Source organism: Anopheles nili, chromosome 2, assembly GCF_943737925.1.
Source record: "Anopheles nili chromosome 2, idAnoNiliSN_F5_01, whole genome shotgun sequence".
Taxonomy (NCBI): domain Eukaryota; kingdom Metazoa; phylum Arthropoda; class Insecta; order Diptera; family Culicidae; genus Anopheles; species Anopheles nili.
In genome coordinates this window covers 6,018,881-6,038,170 of record NC_071291.1, presented here as the reverse complement: position 1 = coordinate 6,038,170, position 19,290 = coordinate 6,018,881, and the positions used below count along the sequence as shown (strand labels likewise).

Below are 19,290 nucleotides of genomic sequence, written 5' to 3'. Positions count from 1 at the left end.
ATGTTAGATTATTATTATAGTGAGCTAATATACCATTTAAAAAAACTCACAACGATGCATTTGACTGCATTGTGCTGTTTAGCATCTTCACGTTTCTGCTATGACACCGCAATCTTTCTTTTCACCAATGTGACGGTAGTTCAATGATATTTTTATTTTATTAAGGGTGCTAAATACGTCGGATATGCACATCAATTTTGAGACAAACCTCATGGGACAGAATTAATTAAAGAAGAACGTAAAGCAACACGACTTGAAACAAACTGGGTTTGTTTCTAACTACAGAATGTACTAAACGTCAAAAGCTAAATTCCATCATGTTTGGCTGGCGAGAGCGAGAGACAACGACAAAAAACAATAACTTCAAAATATAATATTCATGTTTGTCGAATCGAATAACTGATGCTTTTCTTTTGCCAAAATAGTTCAATAAGAATAAAAGTAAAAAAAAACTTAACGCTTGCAACACGTTCATGTTTTTTCTATGACTGATCCCGTTCTTTGGCTGAAACAATAACGAAATGCATGCGATTATTTTTGAATTTATGCCGATGATAAACGACATATCAATAGCAATTTCCTACGATATATATTTTTATTTTGCAAGTAGTGTTCAATTTTCATCTAAATTAAAATTTCATTTTCGAAAATACCTTTCCGAGCAATAGATTGATGATCGACTTTAGTTTTTTTCCGATCTTTGTTGAAGTAGCATATGAAAAATTAACAATATGTAAAAAATTAAGGATCATGTATCAATATTTACTACCTTATTATTACAACATGTTTATCACATATAAATCCAAATTATATGCAACGCATTTCAGCGTCCGGTAATAACTACAATATGCATGAATGTGACTTACAGAGAACAAAGTTATTTTTTTTTCGGATAAATATTTAACCATGAAGTTTACAAATAGTTAGCTTTCACTTCTTTACTTCCATTACCATGGATGTTTCACCGATGTACATGAAATATGATTGCCCGGCGTTGGATTCAGATTTCTTCGCTACCGTGTTCGGCCGCTTTATTTCTTCAACGTACACAGAGTGAATACATAACCTAGAAATAAAAGATATATAGTATGGTTGTTGATTTAACAATCGGTCACACATCGAAATAGATCCCGAGAACTTACCAGTTTGGTGCAGAATGTTCTTTCGATGGAAAGTATATCTCGAAGTTGAGGCAAATTTACCGAAGCCTTCTTGCCTCACGTTCGGACTCCAGCAGGGTCAGGATATCGCCCTCGCGGACGGGTCCCTTAACGTTGCGGATGATCTGTCGGTTCTGCTCGTTCAGGAACTCAACCTTCACCTGGGTACACTGCCCCTGGGATCCGGTGCGGCCCAGAACCTTGGTAACGCGCGCGAGCACAAAGGTCTTGTCCATGATTAGCACTAATGCACAATTTTCGGTTTTTCCGACCGACTTTCTGAACTGCGAGCAACCTGCTTGAGGCAAAACACGAGAAAGAAAGAAAAAACATGGCAGTTGGCGAAACGTCGTTTTCACTGACAGATGAAGGGAAGTTGCCCGATGAAAATGCCATACAAATTTAAGACAAACTGAAAAACAGTAGATTTTAAATTTTTTGAAATAAAATAATTTGTTTCTATTGAATTCTATTCATTTAATTTTAATACGAAAAATGATACACCAGTCTCGATAATTCAGTAATAGTTTATTCATCCTCGTAACAACATCGTTGCGGATCATATGACAAACGCCGTTCATACCTGTGGCGGTGTTGTTGACATTACAAATATTTAGTCCTTTTTCAGTCCTTATTGAAAGAGCTTTCAAAAAGGTCAATAATGGTTTTTAAATGCCAGGAGAATAGTTTTCTTACAGAATTTAAAACCAAGGTCATTTCGTGTGAAAAAGTTGATAAAGGTTACAATGTGATTTTCGAAGACACTGTACTTTTTCCCGAAGGCGGCGGACAGCCCTCTGACCACGGACATGTGAACGACCGGGTTGTAAAATCCATCATACGAAAGGGCGCCGAAGCTATTCATTTCATTGAAGACGAAGCTGATAGCACTCCACCATTTATTGCCGGTCAAGAAGTCATTCAGCTTGTCGACTGGACTCGTCGTTTCGATCATATGCAGCAACATTCTGGTCAGCATTTAATTACAGCTATTTTTGATCGCGAGTATAAATGCAACACCAAATCTTGGTGGCTAGGAGGCGAAAGTTCGTACATAGATCTTGATGCGAAAGATATAAGCCACAAACAATTGGAGCGGATTGAGCGTATCTGCAATCAACTTATCGTTGATTGCACACCTGTAGAAGTAAACGTGTATGAACCGAATGATCCGGCTTTGAAGTCTGATGTCACGCGAGCAACCCGTGGGCTTCCGGACGACGTAACTGGACCACTTAGAGTGGTGACCATAGCCGGCATCGAAAGCAACATGTGTTGTGGGACGCACGTGCGAAATTTGGGCCAGCTCCAATCGATAAAACTGCTTAGTGTTGAGAAAACCAAAAATAAGTGTCTGGTACACTTTCTGGTGGGAGGACGTGTTCTTCGAAAGCTTTCGGAGTGCTACGAAAGGGAAGTACAACTAAACACTCTCCTAAACGGTGGTCCATCTGCACACATCGATTTAGCCAAGAAACTTCAATCCACGGTACGGACCACACAGCGTATTGCCAAAAAGCTTACAATCGAGTTGGCCTCAGCAGAGGCAGAAAAGTTGAACAGTCTACGGGATGCTCTACCTAAATATGTATTCCTTCATCGTAGTGATGGTCAGGATTCAGATTTCATCTCAACCTTCCTGCGCATGGTGAAGCTTCCCGAGTGTTTTTTCTTTCTCACGAACTCCGATACTGACGGTAGTGGTAAGGGTCAACTTGTTTTGCAAGGCAAACAGGAGGATGTAGCTCAGTTAGGTCCAGAAATTTGCACCATGCTGGATGGAAAAGGTAATGGAAAGGGAACACGCTTCAATGCTAAGGTTAACAAACTTCAAAATTTGACCCTCTGCGAAAATTTAATTCGGAAGCATTTTCCGCATGAAGATTCTGTCGTTGAAAAGTAATAAAACGGTATAGAGGCAATAAACAGGCAACCAGCACTTTTGTGATGCTTTGTTTTTTTTTAATTGCACAATATCTGCACTTTTAGACATACACCATGGTTAGACGTGTTAGAACACTGTTCAACTTCTGCTACGAATCGTTGAGGTACTGAATAAATGCATCCGTTATTGAATCACCGTAGTAAACCGTGAACAGACGATTACGGCATCATGCGAAGAGCACCATCCAAGCGAATGACCTCGCCGTTCAGCATAGGGTTATCGACAATGTTTTGAACTAGCTGGGCGTACTCAGCCGGTTCTCCAAGACGTTGTGGGAAGGGGACTGTCTTGGCAAGGAATGCACGTACCTTCTCGGGCAACGCTTGCAGCATCGGCGTATTGAATAGTCCAGGTGCGACCGTTACAATTCGGATGCCTTGCGTGCTCAAGTCACGCGCGATCGGCAGTGTCATGCCAACTACGGCCGCCTTAGATGCCGCATACGCTGCTTGTCCTATTTGACCGTCGTAGGCGGCTACCGAGGCGGTGTTTACTATCACTCCTCGTTGGCCATCTACATTTGGCTCATTCTCACCCATTAGACCCGCCGACAAGCGGATCACGTTAAACGTTCCGGCCGTATTCACCAAAAGCACGCGTTGGAAGTCCTCCAGCTTGTGGGCCACTTTTTTGTTGAAGTTGTACGTCTTGACGGCCACTGCGATGCCGGCACAATTTACCGCCACATCCAGCCGGCCGAACTTGCTCTTAGCCAGTTCCAGCGCTCCACCTACGTCTTTTTCCGACAGTACATCGACGGGAACGTATACAACTTTTTCTCCCAATTCTTTAGCCACTTCTTGTCCCTTTGAGGTAGGTAAGTCGCACAGCAACACATTATACCCAGCACGAGCGAACCGTTCTACCGTAGCACGACCAAGGCCAGATGCGCCACCGGTTACCAAGGCAACTGCGTTTTTAAGCATATTATGGAAATGGAATGTATATTTAAGGTTTGATATTGAAGCACCTCCTCGTCAGCTGCTTATAGTCGGTGTGCACGGTGAAAATCTACAACGTGTTATGCAATCGGTCTTCTAATTAAACAGATAGTTGACTAACTTCGTCTATTAAACGAAAGGTCAGTCAGATAGAAATTTCGTTGCGAGAATAAAAATTCCGTTCAAAATTTAAATCAGATTATCGAAACAATACAAAATAAGGAAAACAATCCAAAAACATACGTTTGTAAGTAAAAGTGAAGTTGGCAGTTAATAAATGACAGAAAATTTCCTAAGAAAAAATAGGTTTGAAACCTATGATTGTAAAAACAAAACAAAAACATATTTAAATAAAAAACAAAATTGTGTGATTAAAATACGTAGTTTACATAGTTTACTTCGTAAATGATTTAGTATTAATGTTAAAAACAATTATCAAAATATGTTGGAAGATTAATTCACAGGATTTGTCGTAAGTTTTTCGCCAGGTAAACATGTCAAATCTCCAGCTGACAAACAGCACACACGACCTTCCCTTGATCCTTGCTCGAAAGTAAAGCTAATAAATAGCCCAAAAGCAAAATCCAGCGAAGTCAGACATGGTCGTTTTAAAAGTTACATCGGACGATCAATATAAGCAGCTGATTGGGTACTGTATTTAAAACGTATGATTGTGATTCGTCGTTATTTTGTTTTCTCATACATTTGCTCTCTTTTTTCAACAGAGCCGCAGCTGTGTCGGTAGTACTGTTTTCAGCTGAGTGGGCTGAACAATGTAAACAAATCAGCGATGTTATGAATGAGCTTGCCAAGCAGTCGGATTTTAAATCGTTGCAATATCTAGACGTGCCAGCGGAAGATTTGTCGGAAATTTCTTTGCACCATCAGATAGATTCAGTGCCAACAATTTTATTCTTCCGTGCAGGTACTGCTGTTGATCGCATTGATGGCGTTGACGTGGGGACGTTAACCCAAAAGGTAAAAAAATACGCCGGTGCCACTGGATTGAATGCGACCGCGGGTGTGGCAAGCAACATTGAAGTTCGGTTGAAGGAGCTCATAAATGTATCAAAAGTAATGATCTTTATGAAAGGCGACCGCAACACTCCACGCTGTGGATTTTCAAAGCAACTGATAGCAATCATCAACGACACTGGGTAAGTTCGTTAAAGCTGCTTCTCTATTGTGATGCTAATGAGATACCATTCTGCTTCCAGTGTTGAATATGAAACGTTCGACATACTAACGGATGAAGCCGTACGACAAGGACTAAAAACATTCTCGAACTGGCCGACTTACCCACAAGTTTATGTGAATGGTGAACTTGTAGGAGGGTTAGATATTATTAAGGAATTATTAGAAGGAGGAGAATTGAAGGAAACTTTAAACCCCTAGAAAAACTCCGCAATAGAAAAAGACCAGTTTGTCTACAAATTTGTTACTTTCTTTTTGTTTCTTTTGGTTGATTTATTGTTGCGTAAATGCAGCGCCTAACAATAACGCTTATCTGAGTGCGGAAGAAAATTGTTGGATGAAACTAAACTGATAAAGAAAATAAATCAACTTTTAAGACATAAACCATCGGAACTTGGTTTCTATATGCTTAGCAGTTGATTCTTTTTGAATTTTGAATTGCATGATGTATAAAAACTGAATTACACGATGTGTTTCCATGCGGGGATGAAGACTGCCACCATTATTCGCCTTCGCGTTTCTTTTGAAGTTCTTTGCTAAACAAAGCCAATTTTTTCTCCATTACTTCGCGAATAGTATCGCGAATCTTTGACTTTTCAATTCCCATCATTTCAATTTTTTCAAGTTGCTCCTGCACGTATTCGACGCGCCTCTTGAAGAATGCTTTTGCGTTTTCCAGGTCCTAGCGGGTACGAAATAGAATGTGTGAAATAAGTAACACAGTAATATTGTAAGAACACAATGTTATCATACTTACATTCTCAACATAATATCCAGTGCCGATTTCAATAATGACATTATTAGCATCTTTTATTGTTCCTGGTACGTACATACTCCTACGTAGAATAAGTATAAACCAATGGTTAGAAGCTTAGTTTTACAAGTTTTGTTTCGCATAACTCACCCCGTCAGTGGCACTAATATCTGTTTTTCGTTCCAGTCAGCTTTGAACTGTTCCAGCGCTTCTTTTGATGCAGAGTATTTTGATCTTGCTATCTTGATTGTGTTCAAGGATTCTTGGAATATAGATAGTTCCTGGAACATAAAAAGCATTTTTTTTTCACATTCCCACGCGGTGTATAAAATAAGAATGCAATTCTACCTGATCTAGTTGATTTTTCAGCTGAGTCAACTGCTGCAGATTTAGAGTGTTAAGATCGATTTGCTGCATCTGCGGCTTTTCGGTGGTGGAAATCTGTGCCATGGTAACTGTAGATCTCTACGATGTATGATATGATTCTGGGCGCGAAGGAATAATCAATGCAAGCAATAATGCGGCCTAGCTCTGTGAGCGATAACTTCCCGTTAAGGGAAGATATTTTTCTTCGTCAAGGAGGCTTTCACGAATTTGGTTCACGACAAAATTACGGTGACAGTCCTTGAATTGCCTTGCTTGTCAAAATTTCTGGCATGGTCAAAGAACAGTGCGCCCAGTACGTTTTGAAACATGATGCAAAATATCTTGCTGTTAAACTGGAAGAATATTGAATTTCTAGAAAAAATAAAACTGTTTAGCCATTCTGTTGAATAAACTAGTGTGGTATTGGATAGTAAAGTTGGGCTATAGATTGTTTAGTATAGCCTAAATAGATTATTTCCTGTTATAATTCAAAAGTATTATTTTAAGCTAGCACTGTCATAACGTCAATTCAATTGTCGGGCAAAAACTGTCAGCGTTCTTAACTTACCGCCAATTTCATCTAGTTAGCTGTGTTTAAAATTAATATCGGTGTCGGGAAATTATAGTAGTGCTGAGTAAATAGAACAGAATATGTCGTTTGATATAACCACCATGAAACGATCTAGAACGATTTCGAGTAGTGCGTCTTCACCACAGTCAACTTGTTCTACGTATAACCTCAGGAACCTAGGTAATATTGCCATGAGACACAACATAAAACACAAATGTTGAACATATTTGGGTATCTCATAGGTCCTCCCAGTTACGTGAAGTTTTGCGGAACAGAATGTCCAATTTGTTTGGATGATTTCAATTCACCGGTGATAGCGAATTGTGGTCATTCATTTTGTGGCGCTTGTTTGGAGAAATGTATGAAGAAAGGCACAGAGAACATGTGCCCTCTCTGCAAAACGAAAATGATCAAGAATTTATTCATCTACAACGTGGAATATACTAGACATGTAGCATCACACAACGATCAATATCTAAATAGTATCGAAAATGCTTCTCCAAAAAGGACAGATAAAAATGCGAATCACCGCAACAAGTCTGATCAGGGTATTGAGCAGGCTAATATAAATTTATATAAATTATAAACACATGTTTAAAAAGTTTAAACAAACTAAACACGATGAAAAAAATGCGAAGATATCTGTACATTTTTAAACAATGTAAAATAGCTCATACGTGTTAACGATTGTAAATACTATCTGTACATAAAATGGGGTTTTAACTAAATTAAGAATAGTTTTACATTATGTAATTATAAAAAATGTATCAAAGCAAAATTTCAAAGTCATTGTATACACTTGATTGGCGACTTGATCAATAAAATTCATTCTTTCTAATAGGTGTTTTCATGCTTGCTTGTTTGGATTAAACATAAATATCTTGTATGATTTTGATTGATTACAAATAACAAGGCCATATCGACGCGCGTGGATTAGAATAGTTATCGAATAGTTTCTATCGATATTAACCAATCGAAGCTGATTGAAAGTATGCCTAACCATCAATATACTACAAAGCGAATATGGTTATCAGAATCGTCATTCTGAGCGTTCTTTACAAAGTGGATTAGTGTTGGGTAAATCCTTATCGTCGTGACGCCGATTGCGGTCGCTAAAATTTTTTGTGATCACGTTCATCTCTACCTCTTTCTTGTTGCCAAGTTTTTTTGTAGCTATTTTGCTATACCGATCTTCAGGAATTTCGTATTGGGTAATATTTGATTGCGATGAACTATTCCTTCGACAGTCGAGATCGTAATTGTACGAGCGTGTCAGATTCAAACTGGTGGGTGGTGCATTCATTCGTTGCACATTTCCATCCTGTACATCAGATTGAACCATTCGAGCTGTACCGGGTAATGGTTTCTTCACCTTTTGAGGATCTTCATTTGCTTCCATGGCCGTGTCAATGGGTGCTGGGATGCGAAATACCGTATCATACCTTGGCTTCAGAAGCGAGCAAATTTCCTCTATACCTTCGAGTGATTGTTGCACTTCACTTTGGTGATTAGTTGGTCGTATGTTACGCCGCAGTACAGTCAAGTATTGTAGTAGTTTGGCGCGGCCCACTGACATAATGTTGTATGCATTCTGCAGCTCAATTCGTAGCAGTTCAGGATCCTAGCAGAGTTACAGAAGAAGAAATCATTGCATTATAACCAAACATACAATATTTCTTCATTCTACGACGACTACAAAACTCACATCTTCGCGATAACCATCTGTGACAACAGGGTCACGAATATCTGATTGAGACGAATCTATAATCGCTTTTTTGGTGGCTAGACAAGCTGCTTGTCGCAACTCACCCGCCGTGGACATTCGCATCGATCCGCTATTTCTGGGAAGTGAACTTGTTCTTTGTCGGTCCTCGGTCACCGATGATCGCGTTTGTAGTGGATGATCGTTAACAGTAAGTTGCCCCCGGCGTTGGTGAACCGCTGGAAGCGTCGAATATTTTTGATGATTAATCTCTCCCGTTTTTGGGCGAATCGGCTTTGACTGAGGTTGAGCTTGATGGCTCGGTGATGAAAGGAAGATTTTCGCATCCGCGGGACGCTCATATTTGTTGGGAGATTTCATGTGTAATGCGTGTCGTATTATAAGAGCAATATCAATATTGCTAGGATAGCGCATTAGGTACGACAGACAGGTGGTATAATCGCTATAAATTACTAAGTTTTTAAAAAATACAGAAATTTTACATTAGAACAACTTGCTCCATTAATTATGACACAAAGTTAGGGAATACGCACACTTATTTCTTATCCGAACCAGCATTGCAACGACAATATAGTTAATAAGGCCGAGATCGTAGCTTTCACCGAATATGGCGTCCCAGAGCAGCAGTAAATCCTGCAAAGCAAACTCACGACCAAATAATAATCGTAGCCATCGTCTAAAACGAAAAATTGAATATTTAATAATTTTAGTTGCGGCACAAAAAATGTTTTCAATTGCAACTCACATGCCGAAAATAGCCAATGGAATGTCAAGTTTTAGTAGACGATTGTGCAAATGGAGATCTTCTTTTATGAGAATTTTATCTTTGATGTAGTTCAGCTGTTCAACTACTTCCACTTCAGGTTTTCGTTTAACACCAGCAGGATTCTCCCCAGCTGGACTACCAGGAGTTTGAGCGGGAAAGTAGCCCGTTGCCGTTGGCACTACATCCGTGATTCGATAAAACGATTCAATTTGAGCCATAATTTTGGAAAATATTGCACTAGTGATGGTATAAGAAGAAAAGTATAAAATTAAAAGAAAGATTCACCCTTATTTTATTCATGGAAAGCAAAATATTCTTACTATGAATCTTCCTCTAAATACTGTGGATCTAATATTGTCTGCAGGTTGCGGCTGTAAAAAATATAAAAATTGATTATGAATAAAACACAATCGTGATAGTGCACTGTGGCTTCATACTCTATATCCGGATGCAGTTCCTGTATGTGAGCCAAAGCTTGCTGGTCACTGTGTATCACAAATATTAGTGGTGCTAGAATTTCGTGCATTCCTTGTCGATAGCACATTGCAGGAAACTGTCGAGCGTAACAGAATAAAATATTTGTCATCAATTCCTGTATCGCCGGTTTGCGAAAGAAGTCGACACCGGGAAAGGTGCGAACGACGTCTTGCTTTATCACAGCACATAATTCCTGATCACAGAAGTGTTGATTCCAAAGGCTTTGTTTCGATTGCGACAACGGATCATCGCTTACATCTGTAGTCTGTTCATGCGGGTTTAGTACAAACTGAACCTTGATTTGACGGTAATGAGCACGTAGAACTGATCGTTGCTCAGGCCATCTTTCCGTCTTAGGTGTTTCTAAAACTCCGAGGAACACCGCCCAACATACGCTGCGGAATGGAGAAGCACGCAATTCACCTTGCACAGCTAGTTGTCGCAATTCGACCAGGTTCGGTTCGTTTGCAATCGTCAAGATGTTTTTCCATTCTAACCTAAAAATAACAAAAGTATGAGCTGGTATTCTAATACGTCCGGAATCGTGCTCTTATCATATTACACACAAGTATAAGGGACATAATCAATGGTAAATATTGACTCGATACTTTACTCGTACTTAACGACGCCGGATCTCCCAGGCCCGGTGGTTACCGATGATGGTTTCGCTTCTTGAAGATCGAGGTCATCAACCATCGTTTGTTTTAGCTACACCAGAGATTTTAAATTTCAGATCTATTTCGACTTGTCACGTTTGACCGGGTCGTCTGTTTCGAATGAGATTAATTGCACTTTTGGGATTCACGTCTGCTCCATTAAAACTTGTTGCGTTGTATCTTTTGCTTTCTAAGGTCTGCATAGAAAATCGCCATACATAAATAAAATACAAGTGATTAAAATTGCATGTAGTAGAAAGGTAATTTTTTTATGTGAAAGCACGGTTTACTTATGAACAGATTGAATAATTTTCTAATTATATTTATATGTTACATATCATCATCTTTTGCACATTATAACGATCAATATGCTATGAATCACAAACGAAAAAAGAGAATTTAATAAATTTTATAACGGACAATCAGATACAAGACATGGATGTTAGATTAGTATGTATTCAAAAATACTGACCATATGTACTTTTTGTTTACGCCGTAATGTGATTCATTCATAAAATTCATCTAATAATAGATCACAAAAATGTACGTGTTTTAAATACTTAAGCAACTGGATGCAATTAACCATTACTACAAAGAATCACAAAATTCGTTGAGAGTATAATTACAAATTACAACAAGAAAGCTGCAAAAGAAACATAACATTAAGTATCATCTTCTTCATCTTTGATGTTCTTCAATCTCATATGTACCTTGATTGATAATTTAGGTTGTTAAAATATTTAAGATTGCTACTATACTTCACAAATGCAAAATGAGAAAAAATCAAACTATGAATTATAAAATTATTCTTCTGGGATATGGTTTAGAAATTCTATGAGAATCTTTTCTAAATATTCCATTCAATTAGTCCGATTCCTATCAAACCGTTGGTGAACAGAAATAGTTACGAATAAAGACAGTTACAAATTATAAGTTTTCCACAACACCTAAATTATTGAAATTGTAACAACTTACACATCCTACTACTCGTACTTTCTGTGAAATATATTGTAAACAATTATTCTTCTGCTTCAACAGTCCTCGCCGCGTTTTTGACAGTCATGACTTTTGAACTGACAAATATTTCTTTCGAAATGTCAGGTTAAAATTTATCTCAAGATTTTTACTGATCGATTTCCAGCGAACGTTATGATTTTACTACTGTTTCTACAAATAGAATGATCATCTTCCCTTGCCACTATTATGACATATGTATCTCTGTGTCCAGCACAGAAACAGAAAATTATGTTGAGGTTTTATCTGTAAAATACTCAAACCGTTAAAACAGGTTATAATTGAACTTCTTTTTAGCCACGTCCAAAAGAAGAAATTCGCTTTTCATATTGCATATATCAATTAAAATAACACATCTTTTGCAAGGTGAGCATCACAACTTGTGGGGAACGGTCGAGATGTGAACTTCTGGGATTTTCTTCACTCGGACGATAGCTTACTATCGTGGTGGATCTTCTCTTCCTTGAAACCGAACGTCTACTCTTCATGCCGATGAATCAAGGACCAATGACCCAGTGTACCCATTGTTCCTCCTGCCTTTGTACGATGGGGAAACTTTCCTCAGAAACCACAGTCCCGAAGCGAGCAACAATGCAACGTCCTGGTTGTAGCGAACGGCGCTCGGATGCTGTTTGCTGGAAAGTTCGTTTGATTTACAATCTCTTTATGCTTATACAAATTTCATGCGAGGTACGCAATAAATCTTCGCTTGCTCCGCACTCCCCAACCGATGGCTTAGAAAAACGTTCAACCTACGATCTCACACATGCCACCATTCATCCTCAGCGTCTCACAAAACGGTACGGGCGGTACGAGAATGCAGCACAAGTGTCGCTCTAAAAGGCTAGGCTTTCAGCGATTCAGCATATTTTTCAGCAAGAGTGAAGATTCTAAAGAGGATAATTTATTTATCATATTTAAGTTTGTCATTTGACAAAAACAGAATATATGTAGACTTTTTTTGCAAATCCACTGTAAGAGTATGGTAACAGGTTTTCTAGATCGGAGAAAAAAGCACACCGCGCTGCGATTTGTTTGACATACACTGTGAGGCCACACGCTCCCCACAGTTTGTATAAAAGAAGCTTAATTCTCTAAACAGTATCTCGTTGAGCGTGAAGCGAATCGGCCTATCTCTGGTGCACAACTCCCGCTCAATCACCCATCTAGCATGAACAGCTTTCTAGCCTGCTCGCCAACTTGTGCCCCAGCCGGGGCAAAGTTTTGGGCCACATCGCGGACGTCCGCACCGACCTCACATGGTCCGGATGTTTGTCTTCCGTTTGCCATAAAATTTATCCTCGACGTACGTGCGACGCGACTCGGTGAGATGGTTGGATGCTTTTCTTTGTGCTGAGGTGCTGAGGCCTCAGAGTCCCACTCGAGGAGGTTCTTTGTCGGTCGCCGCGATGCACCGACCAGGGAGTTGCAGCGTTTGCCCGACCGGAAAAGCCAATGGTCCATGCAAGCTACGCGTAGGTGCCTTGGCTTAGCTTACCGAAAGGTTGTCCCCATCCAACGGCCGATCGAACTCGCGCTTATTATGAGAGCAGACTCTTTCTCGGTTCTCCCTTGGATGTATGACCCGCTCAGTCGGAGCCAATGATTCACGGCCACTATCGACGGCAATCAGGGACCCGATCTTTCTCCTCGGTGGCGGCTCGGTTTGCCGCGTTATTGTGGCCATATTGTAGCAAAGTAATTATTGAGGCCATATTTTAGCTTCAAACACAAACACGACCATGCGACCCCATGCGCAAGGACGACGATGCGGCAACGGTTCAGACCCACCCCCTCCTATGTTCGTCGGTCTTTTGGTACAATTAACGACCGACCGGCCGTACGAAAGATAGCTTCTTCCGGCGTTTCCGAAACCAACCGGTTCACGACAGTCTACCCGCCTTGCGGCCTGATCCAATGTGGCGAGGGGACCATATTTCGCCAACCAATGGCACCGATGATGCTGAAGCTTTTAGCGAAAATTGGCAAATGGTACTAACGTGGCTCGTGCTCGAAAAACCGGTAGGATGGAGCGCTAATTTACGACCAATTTCGTGCGATCGAGACTCGTTGCGATCTCCGATCGGTGCTAATTGTGGGCAATATGTGTTGCGCAGCGTAATGCATTGATGAATGCACTCACATTTATCATCCGACTCGTTACGGACCGGTGGTATGATTTATCGTCCCATTTGTCGGGTCGCATTTCATTAGACGAGATGTGTTTAGTTTGCGTACAGATTTTGATAAATTTCCGTTGTGTTGCTTACAGCTGGACATGCTCCCACTGGGGCGCTTCTGATGAGGACTAGAAATGATTCCATTGAGATGATCTCCTTACACAACGTCCGAAAGCAACTTCATTCCCGAACTGTACCCTGAATGGGGTGTGAGTTTTATTTATGCTTGTCGAGTCAATTTAGCGGCCAGCACTAAAACGATGCAGATGAATATGAAACATGCCGACCGGCTATTCTTCGAGCGCATCAACCTCACACATGCCGCCTTTTGTGACATGTACAACTTTTGGCAAAATGTTCTTCTCACGCTCAAGTCGGATCCGGTCCGAGCGACAGCATTTATAATTTCCACCCATTCCCTGTTACCCAACGCATTGGGTCGAGAAATTATACTCACAAAATATGCTTGCAGCAACAATCACCGTCGGTATGCACTCGGACGCCATGCATCTCATCCTGAGTCGGGGCAGAATAATCTCAGGGGTGATGCAGCGCTGCATTCTTAACTTTTTCCTACCAACCGGCCAAACTGGCCGGCCCACTTCGGGGTCGTTTAAAGTCAAGATACATTTTAATTAACATGCAAACAAGATCATATTACGCTTCGGTACGCTTCAGAATCACGCAGACTGGCAGGGTCAAACCGAACACCGCACATAGCTAACCTAGGCCACAGTGGCTCGATGATGGATTTATGTGCCAGCCAACGCACAAGCAAGGCGATGTGTCGGGCTGTTTGGACCACCCGGGGCAGCGGAAGGCACCCAACATCGCATCGAGGTACTTGCTAGCTGAACGTCGGAGCATTGGCGGAAGGCTACGGAAGCGACAAGAAAGAATAATTGCGTAGCCTCAAACAATTAACTCAATTTATATTTCAATTTTTCTGCCTTGTATCTGCCTCCAGGATTGTCATCGTTTCGCCTCCTCGAGGATCCTGCCAGTGAGTGGGTGTGAGTGTGGGAAAGTGAAACGTGTCCGACTATTTGACATGCTGGGCAACTTTCTGCGGACAAGACTGGCAGTTGCTTGAACATGTTCACCGATGCTTTTGGTTGTACTGTTTTCATCCTCCGCATCCGCCGTTCTTGGGAGCTCGTGCATTCCTTTGTGCCTGTGGCGGCTGTATTTTTTTATTATTATTATTTTAAACCGCCAGCGCGCACTTCCCGCAGCCTGGTTGATTTTATTAATTCACACACATTAACCCGTCCCGTGTCGATGTCGACGGTAGGACCCGAGAGGACGCCACGTTGCTAGCCGGCTCATCCGGCTCGAGCCGTTGACGTCAATTATACTGCTCCCGGTGGAGGTAAATGAATTAAATTTTGCATAATTTATCGTTCGCGCTTCTCTCCCACTTGCAGTTTAACGGAGAGGGCAAAGAGGCTGCGGTTCCACCTTCAGCGCCAGGTGTTTGGGGCGGAAAATGCACCCTGTATCTTTTCAGGTACAATCGCGCCCGAGAGGGCCAATCGGCCGTAAAGCAACCGGAAATGAACTCGATGCATCGATTGGCACAAAACGACGCTGTTATGATCGATAAACCAGGGTTGTGGGAGTTGGTGTTAAAAGAAGAGACAAAAATTGCACACTAACACTGATCACACTCATAATTGATGCGCCTGGGTATCGGATCGAATTAGTTTTGCTCGTAACGTTGCACTAGCCGCCGTAGTTGACGATTCGGAAAACACCACATTCTGGCAGGACATGTGGACGATTTTTTTCATTCTTATTTCCGAGCACATATCGCCCTCGGGACAGCCTGAAATTGCGGTTGTTCCGCTCGTTTTGAACACGGGTTTCCCAAGAGATTTCTTCGCTGCTCGTGCTCGTCTACGCAAGCACACTAAGAGTCACCTTTTATGACCGCTTATTAAATTCGATCGGCAAAGTTTAATACGGAAATGAATGGACCAACCGTGACCAAAAGTGATCACGTCGCAAACACGTCAACAACGCCGCCAATTTGACCGGGGAGATTAATTTTTGCGCATAACTCATTATCGAAGCGAGGCATAAATGAAAAACTGGTCCGTTGCTTGCCGAACGTGACGGGTGGTGGTTGCAAATTGCAACTTCCTGCCCGGCGGTGGAAGAATTTCGTGCGAGCCGCTCATTTATTGGCAACGCTTTTTTCCTTCTTTCCCGTGCACGTATCAAGGACGATGATGAAGCTGTTTTTTATGCTCCAGCAGTGAAGGAGTTGGGGAGAACATTCGTTGAATTTCCATCCCAAGCGTTTTTCACGATCGTTTTCATTATCTCTTCGCTTTGGCACTTGTTATAGCGATTCAGTTGCAGCGGAGCTCATTCATACACCATTTTGTTTTTGCCAGACCATATCGCTAGTGGGGCATGGCCGGCAAATTTAAGTCGGAAGCGTGGTTTCAAGTAGCGAAACAATGAACCCGCCAGCACAATGCCAAAACCGCCAGGGACCCCGGAATTCAGCCAGGACGCCACAGAACGACGGACAGATGAACATTTACAGGCGTCTATAAACAGTTAGAGAACTTTCGAAGAGGAACACTGGCGGTTGTGTTGTTGTTGAAACCACGAGCAAAAAATCATTGCGACTACTGGCTACACGAGCATCGGTGCATCGGTGCAACCGTTTCGCTGCATGCATCATGCAAACGGACTGCAAAGCTCCTTACATCTGTACATGTCATCTGCGGGTCTACCGGTACACCGGGCACGTCGTTCTGGGCGAAATTAATGGCAATCAAATGCGCACCGAGGCAGAAACTTTTCCATTCCTCGAAAGGACCATTTCGTGGGCCGGCAAAGGGCCGGAGGGCCAGATCGGCCGGAAAGTTTTCGATCGCCTCACGTAAACGCGAGCACACGCCCTTAGGCGGCCATGATGAATCTCGGCGCGCGCTTGCACTGAAACGAGCAAATAAGCATTAAACCGAAACGGAACGCGAAACGAAAGAGCACAAAATGAAACAGCTGACAAACTTTTATTATTTATTGTTTAATAAACGCCATTTTGTCGACGGCAGAGCGGCGACGGGGGTGAACTCTATAGTGGCCGCGTGCGGATTTGCACATGATGGAAATAGTTCGTTAGTTTGGACGTTGTTTCTTTCGTCATTTTCTTTTCATTGTACCCCCGCAACTGAGGCCACTTCCCCGTGGTTCGTAGTATGTGGGTGCAAAACGACAAGCTACCATGCGCCTCCATTGCTTGGCGTACCGGAGAACTCAACCAACGCTCTTGCCTGCCATTGCGGCCCGCAATTCCCCGGTCCCGATATCGGGCTTCTAATTGTTATTGTTACTGTTATTATAACAGTTGTTATTTTGTTTGCACGCGAGCGTTCGTGCTGGTGCCGCCATGCCTGGGGTTTTGTTTGTCAAATCGGGCCAGTGCGCGGTCGTGTCGTGTTGCACTTTTTTAAAAGCTCCCCTCGTGTACTGTCAGCTGAAAGTGCAACCAAACAAAATGCAAACTTCACACGGCCCTCCCCGCAGCTATTCACCGACCGTGGGTGGCAGAACGAAATGAAACTGAAACCGGTGGGCTTGGCGTGTTGGCAAGGACAACCGGTACAGCTGGACAGAGTTGCAATAGACATCGAATGGGTGATTTCTCGCCATTTTCGTTTCGTTTCACTCGTACACGATCCACCATCATGGCCCCGACAGGACAAATAATCGTCGGAGTCGGAATCTGTTTTTCCGGCGTTTATCGTCCGGACACGGTGGCCGCGAGTTTCCCGTCGTTCCCTGCGCGCTCCCGACGTTTCCGACTGGTACGGTACGAAATTTTAACGTCTGATAATGAAAAATAAACAGAACCATTGTCGGCGACGGCGATGGAATCCCGGACGGTTTTGTCGTCAGACGGTGAAAGCGTAGTGTGTTTTTTCTCTGCTGCTCGAAATCACCCACCGGGGGAAAACCGTGGAAAAATTAGAGGTTTCATACGCCACCGGTCTGGCGGTTGGGAAAATACTGCACGCCGAGACGGTGCCTGGCCACATTCGTACAGCAAGCTCTGGTTTGTGTTACTGCTGCTTTATTGCTGCAATTAAGCACCGCGGCAGGAGCCGGTTGTGAGCAGGAGTATTTCGCTGTTTTGCGAAATCACCGCCAATTGGGCAGGGTGGGGCTGGGCATGTTCCACCGCCACTCGCACGGACAACTCATTGCCACGTTGCTTTTAATGGAGTCGGATTTGCTGCCATCCCCACGGCCAGAGGTAGAAGACAACGTGTTTCACACCAACGCGCTGGTTTAGTCGATTATTTATTTCTTAATTGATGTTATAAAATAAAACGAACGCTGATTAAGAAATGCTGCGGTACAGCCGGTTCGGAAAGCAACGAAACGCACGCGTTACTTGATTCGAATAACTGTAGCCATTAAAACATTACAGCTTCCCTTTAAGCATTGCTGCCATGCTGCGAGCAATTTTTCTTTCGTAAAAATCACATTTTCCTTTTCCCGGAGGGAACTTGTTTCTTTTTTGCGATCGTCACGCTTCATTATGATTTCTTGTAATGTGCAGATGCAAGAGAGAGAGAGAGAGAGAGAGAGAGAGAGAAAGAGAGAGAGACAGAGAGAGAGAGAGAGAGAGAGAGAGAGCAAGAAGTAAAATGTATTTCATGATTTCGCCTTTGCCAACGCCCGAAGAGGTGGAATTTGTGACCTCGCGTTTGGCATTGCACAAAGCAGAGGAAAATGCATCAAGACTGACCATGAACGAAGCCATCGCTGCCATCGTTCCATCAAGGGCTGCTATCAGGGGCTATCCGTCATGTTGGGCTGAATGAAAGAAAAGGAATGTTCGGCAAAGTATGCAATTGGCTGATACTATATTAGCAAATTCTTGCCGGATCGTCGGCCAACATTCTGACCGTCATTAGGAATATCGACGGGTCGTTATGCCGGTGGGTTGAAAAGCGACTAAAACTGGAGTGCGACATTGGCGGTTCTTTAAGGTGCACCTTTACGAGTTACGAGCTAAGAGCAGGCGTTAGGCATCTCTGCTTTAGATCAGCTCGAGCAGTGCACTCGCTTTACTAAAGGTTTTAAGTGGTGATGAATTTTTCAACGCAAACTTCCAGCATGAGAGAGCTTTTCAACTCATTGCAGCTAGCAGAAGCAAGCAGCTAGCAGAAAGCGTTATGAAAGATTATAACATCCATCGCGCGCGCGAAAAGTTCGCGAAAATCCACGACAAAGATTGATGAGCGTCTTTGGTTGCGGAAGCCACGCGGGCAAAGAATTTTGCATTTTACATTTTGAGTGGCAAACGTTGGGGGCGGGCCGTTTTACGTTGTAATGGTTGCGAGGTAAGAACCAAAAGAAGCAGCACAAAAAAGAAGAATCCACCACATAAAACCGCTCCAGCATGGCATTAATGTCAAGCATCGTGAGAGTTGAAAACATGCCACCTCAGGCGGCACGGCATCTTTAAAAAGCTCGATGCCAAGGGAATCGCTCGCAGCACCTCTCGAGGGATC

The 19,290-nt window shown here is 42.4% G+C and overlaps 6 protein-coding genes across 7 annotated transcripts; 2 read left to right on the top strand and 4 right to left on the bottom strand.

The window, feature by feature from the left end:
• Positions 1-923: 923 nt before the first annotated feature.
• Positions 924-1,465, bottom strand: LOC128731033 (40S ribosomal protein S28). The gene is made up of 2 exons (XM_053824128.1): positions 1,143-1,465; positions 924-1,066 (listed from the first exon to the last, which is right to left on the bottom strand). The coding sequence occupies exon 1, from the start codon at positions 1,394-1,396 to the stop codon at positions 1,199-1,201; it is 198 nt and encodes a 65-aa protein (XP_053680103.1). The 5' UTR covers positions 1,397-1,465; the 3' UTR covers positions 924-1,066; positions 1,143-1,198.
• Positions 1,466-1,794: 329 nt separating this feature from the next.
• On the top strand, positions 1,795-3,071 carry LOC128731947 (alanyl-tRNA editing protein Aarsd1-A). Of its 2 annotated transcripts, XM_053825104.1 has the most exons (2): positions 1,822-2,171; positions 2,241-3,071. In XM_053825104.1, the coding sequence occupies exons 1-2, from the start codon at positions 1,822-1,824 to the stop codon at positions 3,061-3,063; spliced, it is 1,173 nt and encodes a 390-aa protein (XP_053681079.1). In that variant the 3' UTR covers positions 3,064-3,071. The 2 variants fall into 2 exon arrangements, with proteins under 2 accessions (XP_053681080.1, XP_053681079.1); XM_053825105.1 differs by having other exon boundaries at positions 1,795-3,071.
• A 38-nt stretch (positions 3,072-3,109) lies between these two features.
• LOC128730893 (3-hydroxyacyl-CoA dehydrogenase type-2) lies at positions 3,110-4,066 on the bottom strand. Its single transcript, XM_053823980.1, has one exon. It carries the CDS (start codon positions 4,029-4,031, stop codon positions 3,264-3,266), a length of 768 nt encoding a protein of 255 aa, XP_053679955.1. The 5' UTR covers positions 4,032-4,066; the 3' UTR covers positions 3,110-3,263.
• Positions 4,067-4,587: 521 nt separating this feature from the next.
• LOC128722205 (glutaredoxin-3) lies at positions 4,588-5,490 on the top strand. The gene is made up of 3 exons (XM_053816060.1): positions 4,588-4,695; positions 4,772-5,203; positions 5,264-5,490. Exons 1-3 carry the CDS (start codon positions 4,646-4,648, stop codon positions 5,439-5,441), a joined length of 660 nt encoding a protein of 219 aa, XP_053672035.1. The 5' UTR covers positions 4,588-4,645; the 3' UTR covers positions 5,442-5,490.
• Positions 5,491-5,632: 142 nt separating this feature from the next.
• Positions 5,633-6,588, bottom strand: LOC128722206 (probable prefoldin subunit 5). The gene is made up of 4 exons (XM_053816061.1): positions 6,343-6,588; positions 6,145-6,275; positions 5,998-6,076; positions 5,633-5,922 (listed from the first exon to the last, which is right to left on the bottom strand). Exons 1-4 carry the CDS (start codon positions 6,442-6,444, stop codon positions 5,743-5,745), a joined length of 492 nt encoding a protein of 163 aa, XP_053672036.1. The 5' UTR covers positions 6,445-6,588; the 3' UTR covers positions 5,633-5,742.
• A 1,078-nt stretch (positions 6,589-7,666) lies between these two features.
• On the bottom strand, positions 7,667-10,593 carry LOC128732252 (TBC1 domain family member 5). The gene is made up of 7 exons (XM_053825430.1): positions 10,511-10,593; positions 9,858-10,394; positions 9,741-9,791; positions 9,400-9,657; positions 9,188-9,330; positions 8,637-9,106; positions 7,667-8,552 (listed from the first exon to the last, which is right to left on the bottom strand). Exons 1-7 carry the CDS (start codon positions 10,591-10,593, stop codon positions 7,971-7,973), a joined length of 2,124 nt encoding a protein of 707 aa, XP_053681405.1. The 3' UTR covers positions 7,667-7,970.
• Between the last annotated feature and the right edge of the window lie 8,697 nt (positions 10,594-19,290).

Excerpts from the sequence above, each read along its gene's own strand:
- LOC128722205 (XM_053816060.1), top strand. The coding sequence starts at position 4,646 with ATGGTCGTTTTAAAAGTTACATCGGACGATCAATATAAGCAGCTGATT. Across the intron at positions 4,696-4,771 it reads CAATATAAGCAGCTGATTGG|AGCCGCAGCTGTGTCGGTAG; the intron begins GTACTGTATTTA and ends TTTTTTCAACAG. Across the intron at positions 5,204-5,263 it reads GCAATCATCAACGACACTGG|TGTTGAATATGAAACGTTCG; the intron begins GTAAGTTCGTTA and ends TTCTGCTTCCAG.
- LOC128730893 (XM_053823980.1), bottom strand. The coding sequence starts at position 4,031 with ATGCTTAAAAACGCAGTTGCCTTGGTAACCGGTGGCGCATCTGGCCTT.
- LOC128731033 (XM_053824128.1), bottom strand. The coding sequence starts at position 1,396 with ATGGACAAGACCTTTGTGCTCGCGCGCGTTACCAAGGTTCTGGGCCGC.
- LOC128731947 (XM_053825105.1), top strand. The coding sequence starts at position 1,822 with ATGGTTTTTAAATGCCAGGAGAATAGTTTTCTTACAGAATTTAAAACC.
- LOC128722206 (XM_053816061.1), bottom strand. The coding sequence starts at position 6,444 with ATGGCACAGATTTCCACCACCGAAAAGCCGCAGATGCAGCAAATCGAT. Across the intron at positions 6,276-6,342 it reads TGAAAAATCAACTAGATCAG|GAACTATCTATATTCCAAGA; the intron begins GTAGAATTGCAT and ends TTTATGTTCCAG. Across the intron at positions 6,077-6,144 it reads ATATTAGTGCCACTGACGGG|GAGTATGTACGTACCAGGAA; the intron begins GTGAGTTATGCG and ends TATTCTACGTAG.
- LOC128732252 (XM_053825430.1), bottom strand. The coding sequence starts at position 10,593 with ATGGTTGATGACCTCGATCTTCAAGAAGCGAAACCATCATCGGTAACC. Across the intron at positions 9,792-9,857 it reads GAACTGCATCCGGATATAGA|CCGCAACCTGCAGACAATAT; the intron begins GTATGAAGCCAC and ends TATTTTTTACAG. Across the intron at positions 9,331-9,399 it reads CCATTGGCTATTTTCGGCAT|ACGATGGCTACGATTATTAT; the intron begins GTGAGTTGCAAT and ends TTTTCGTTTTAG.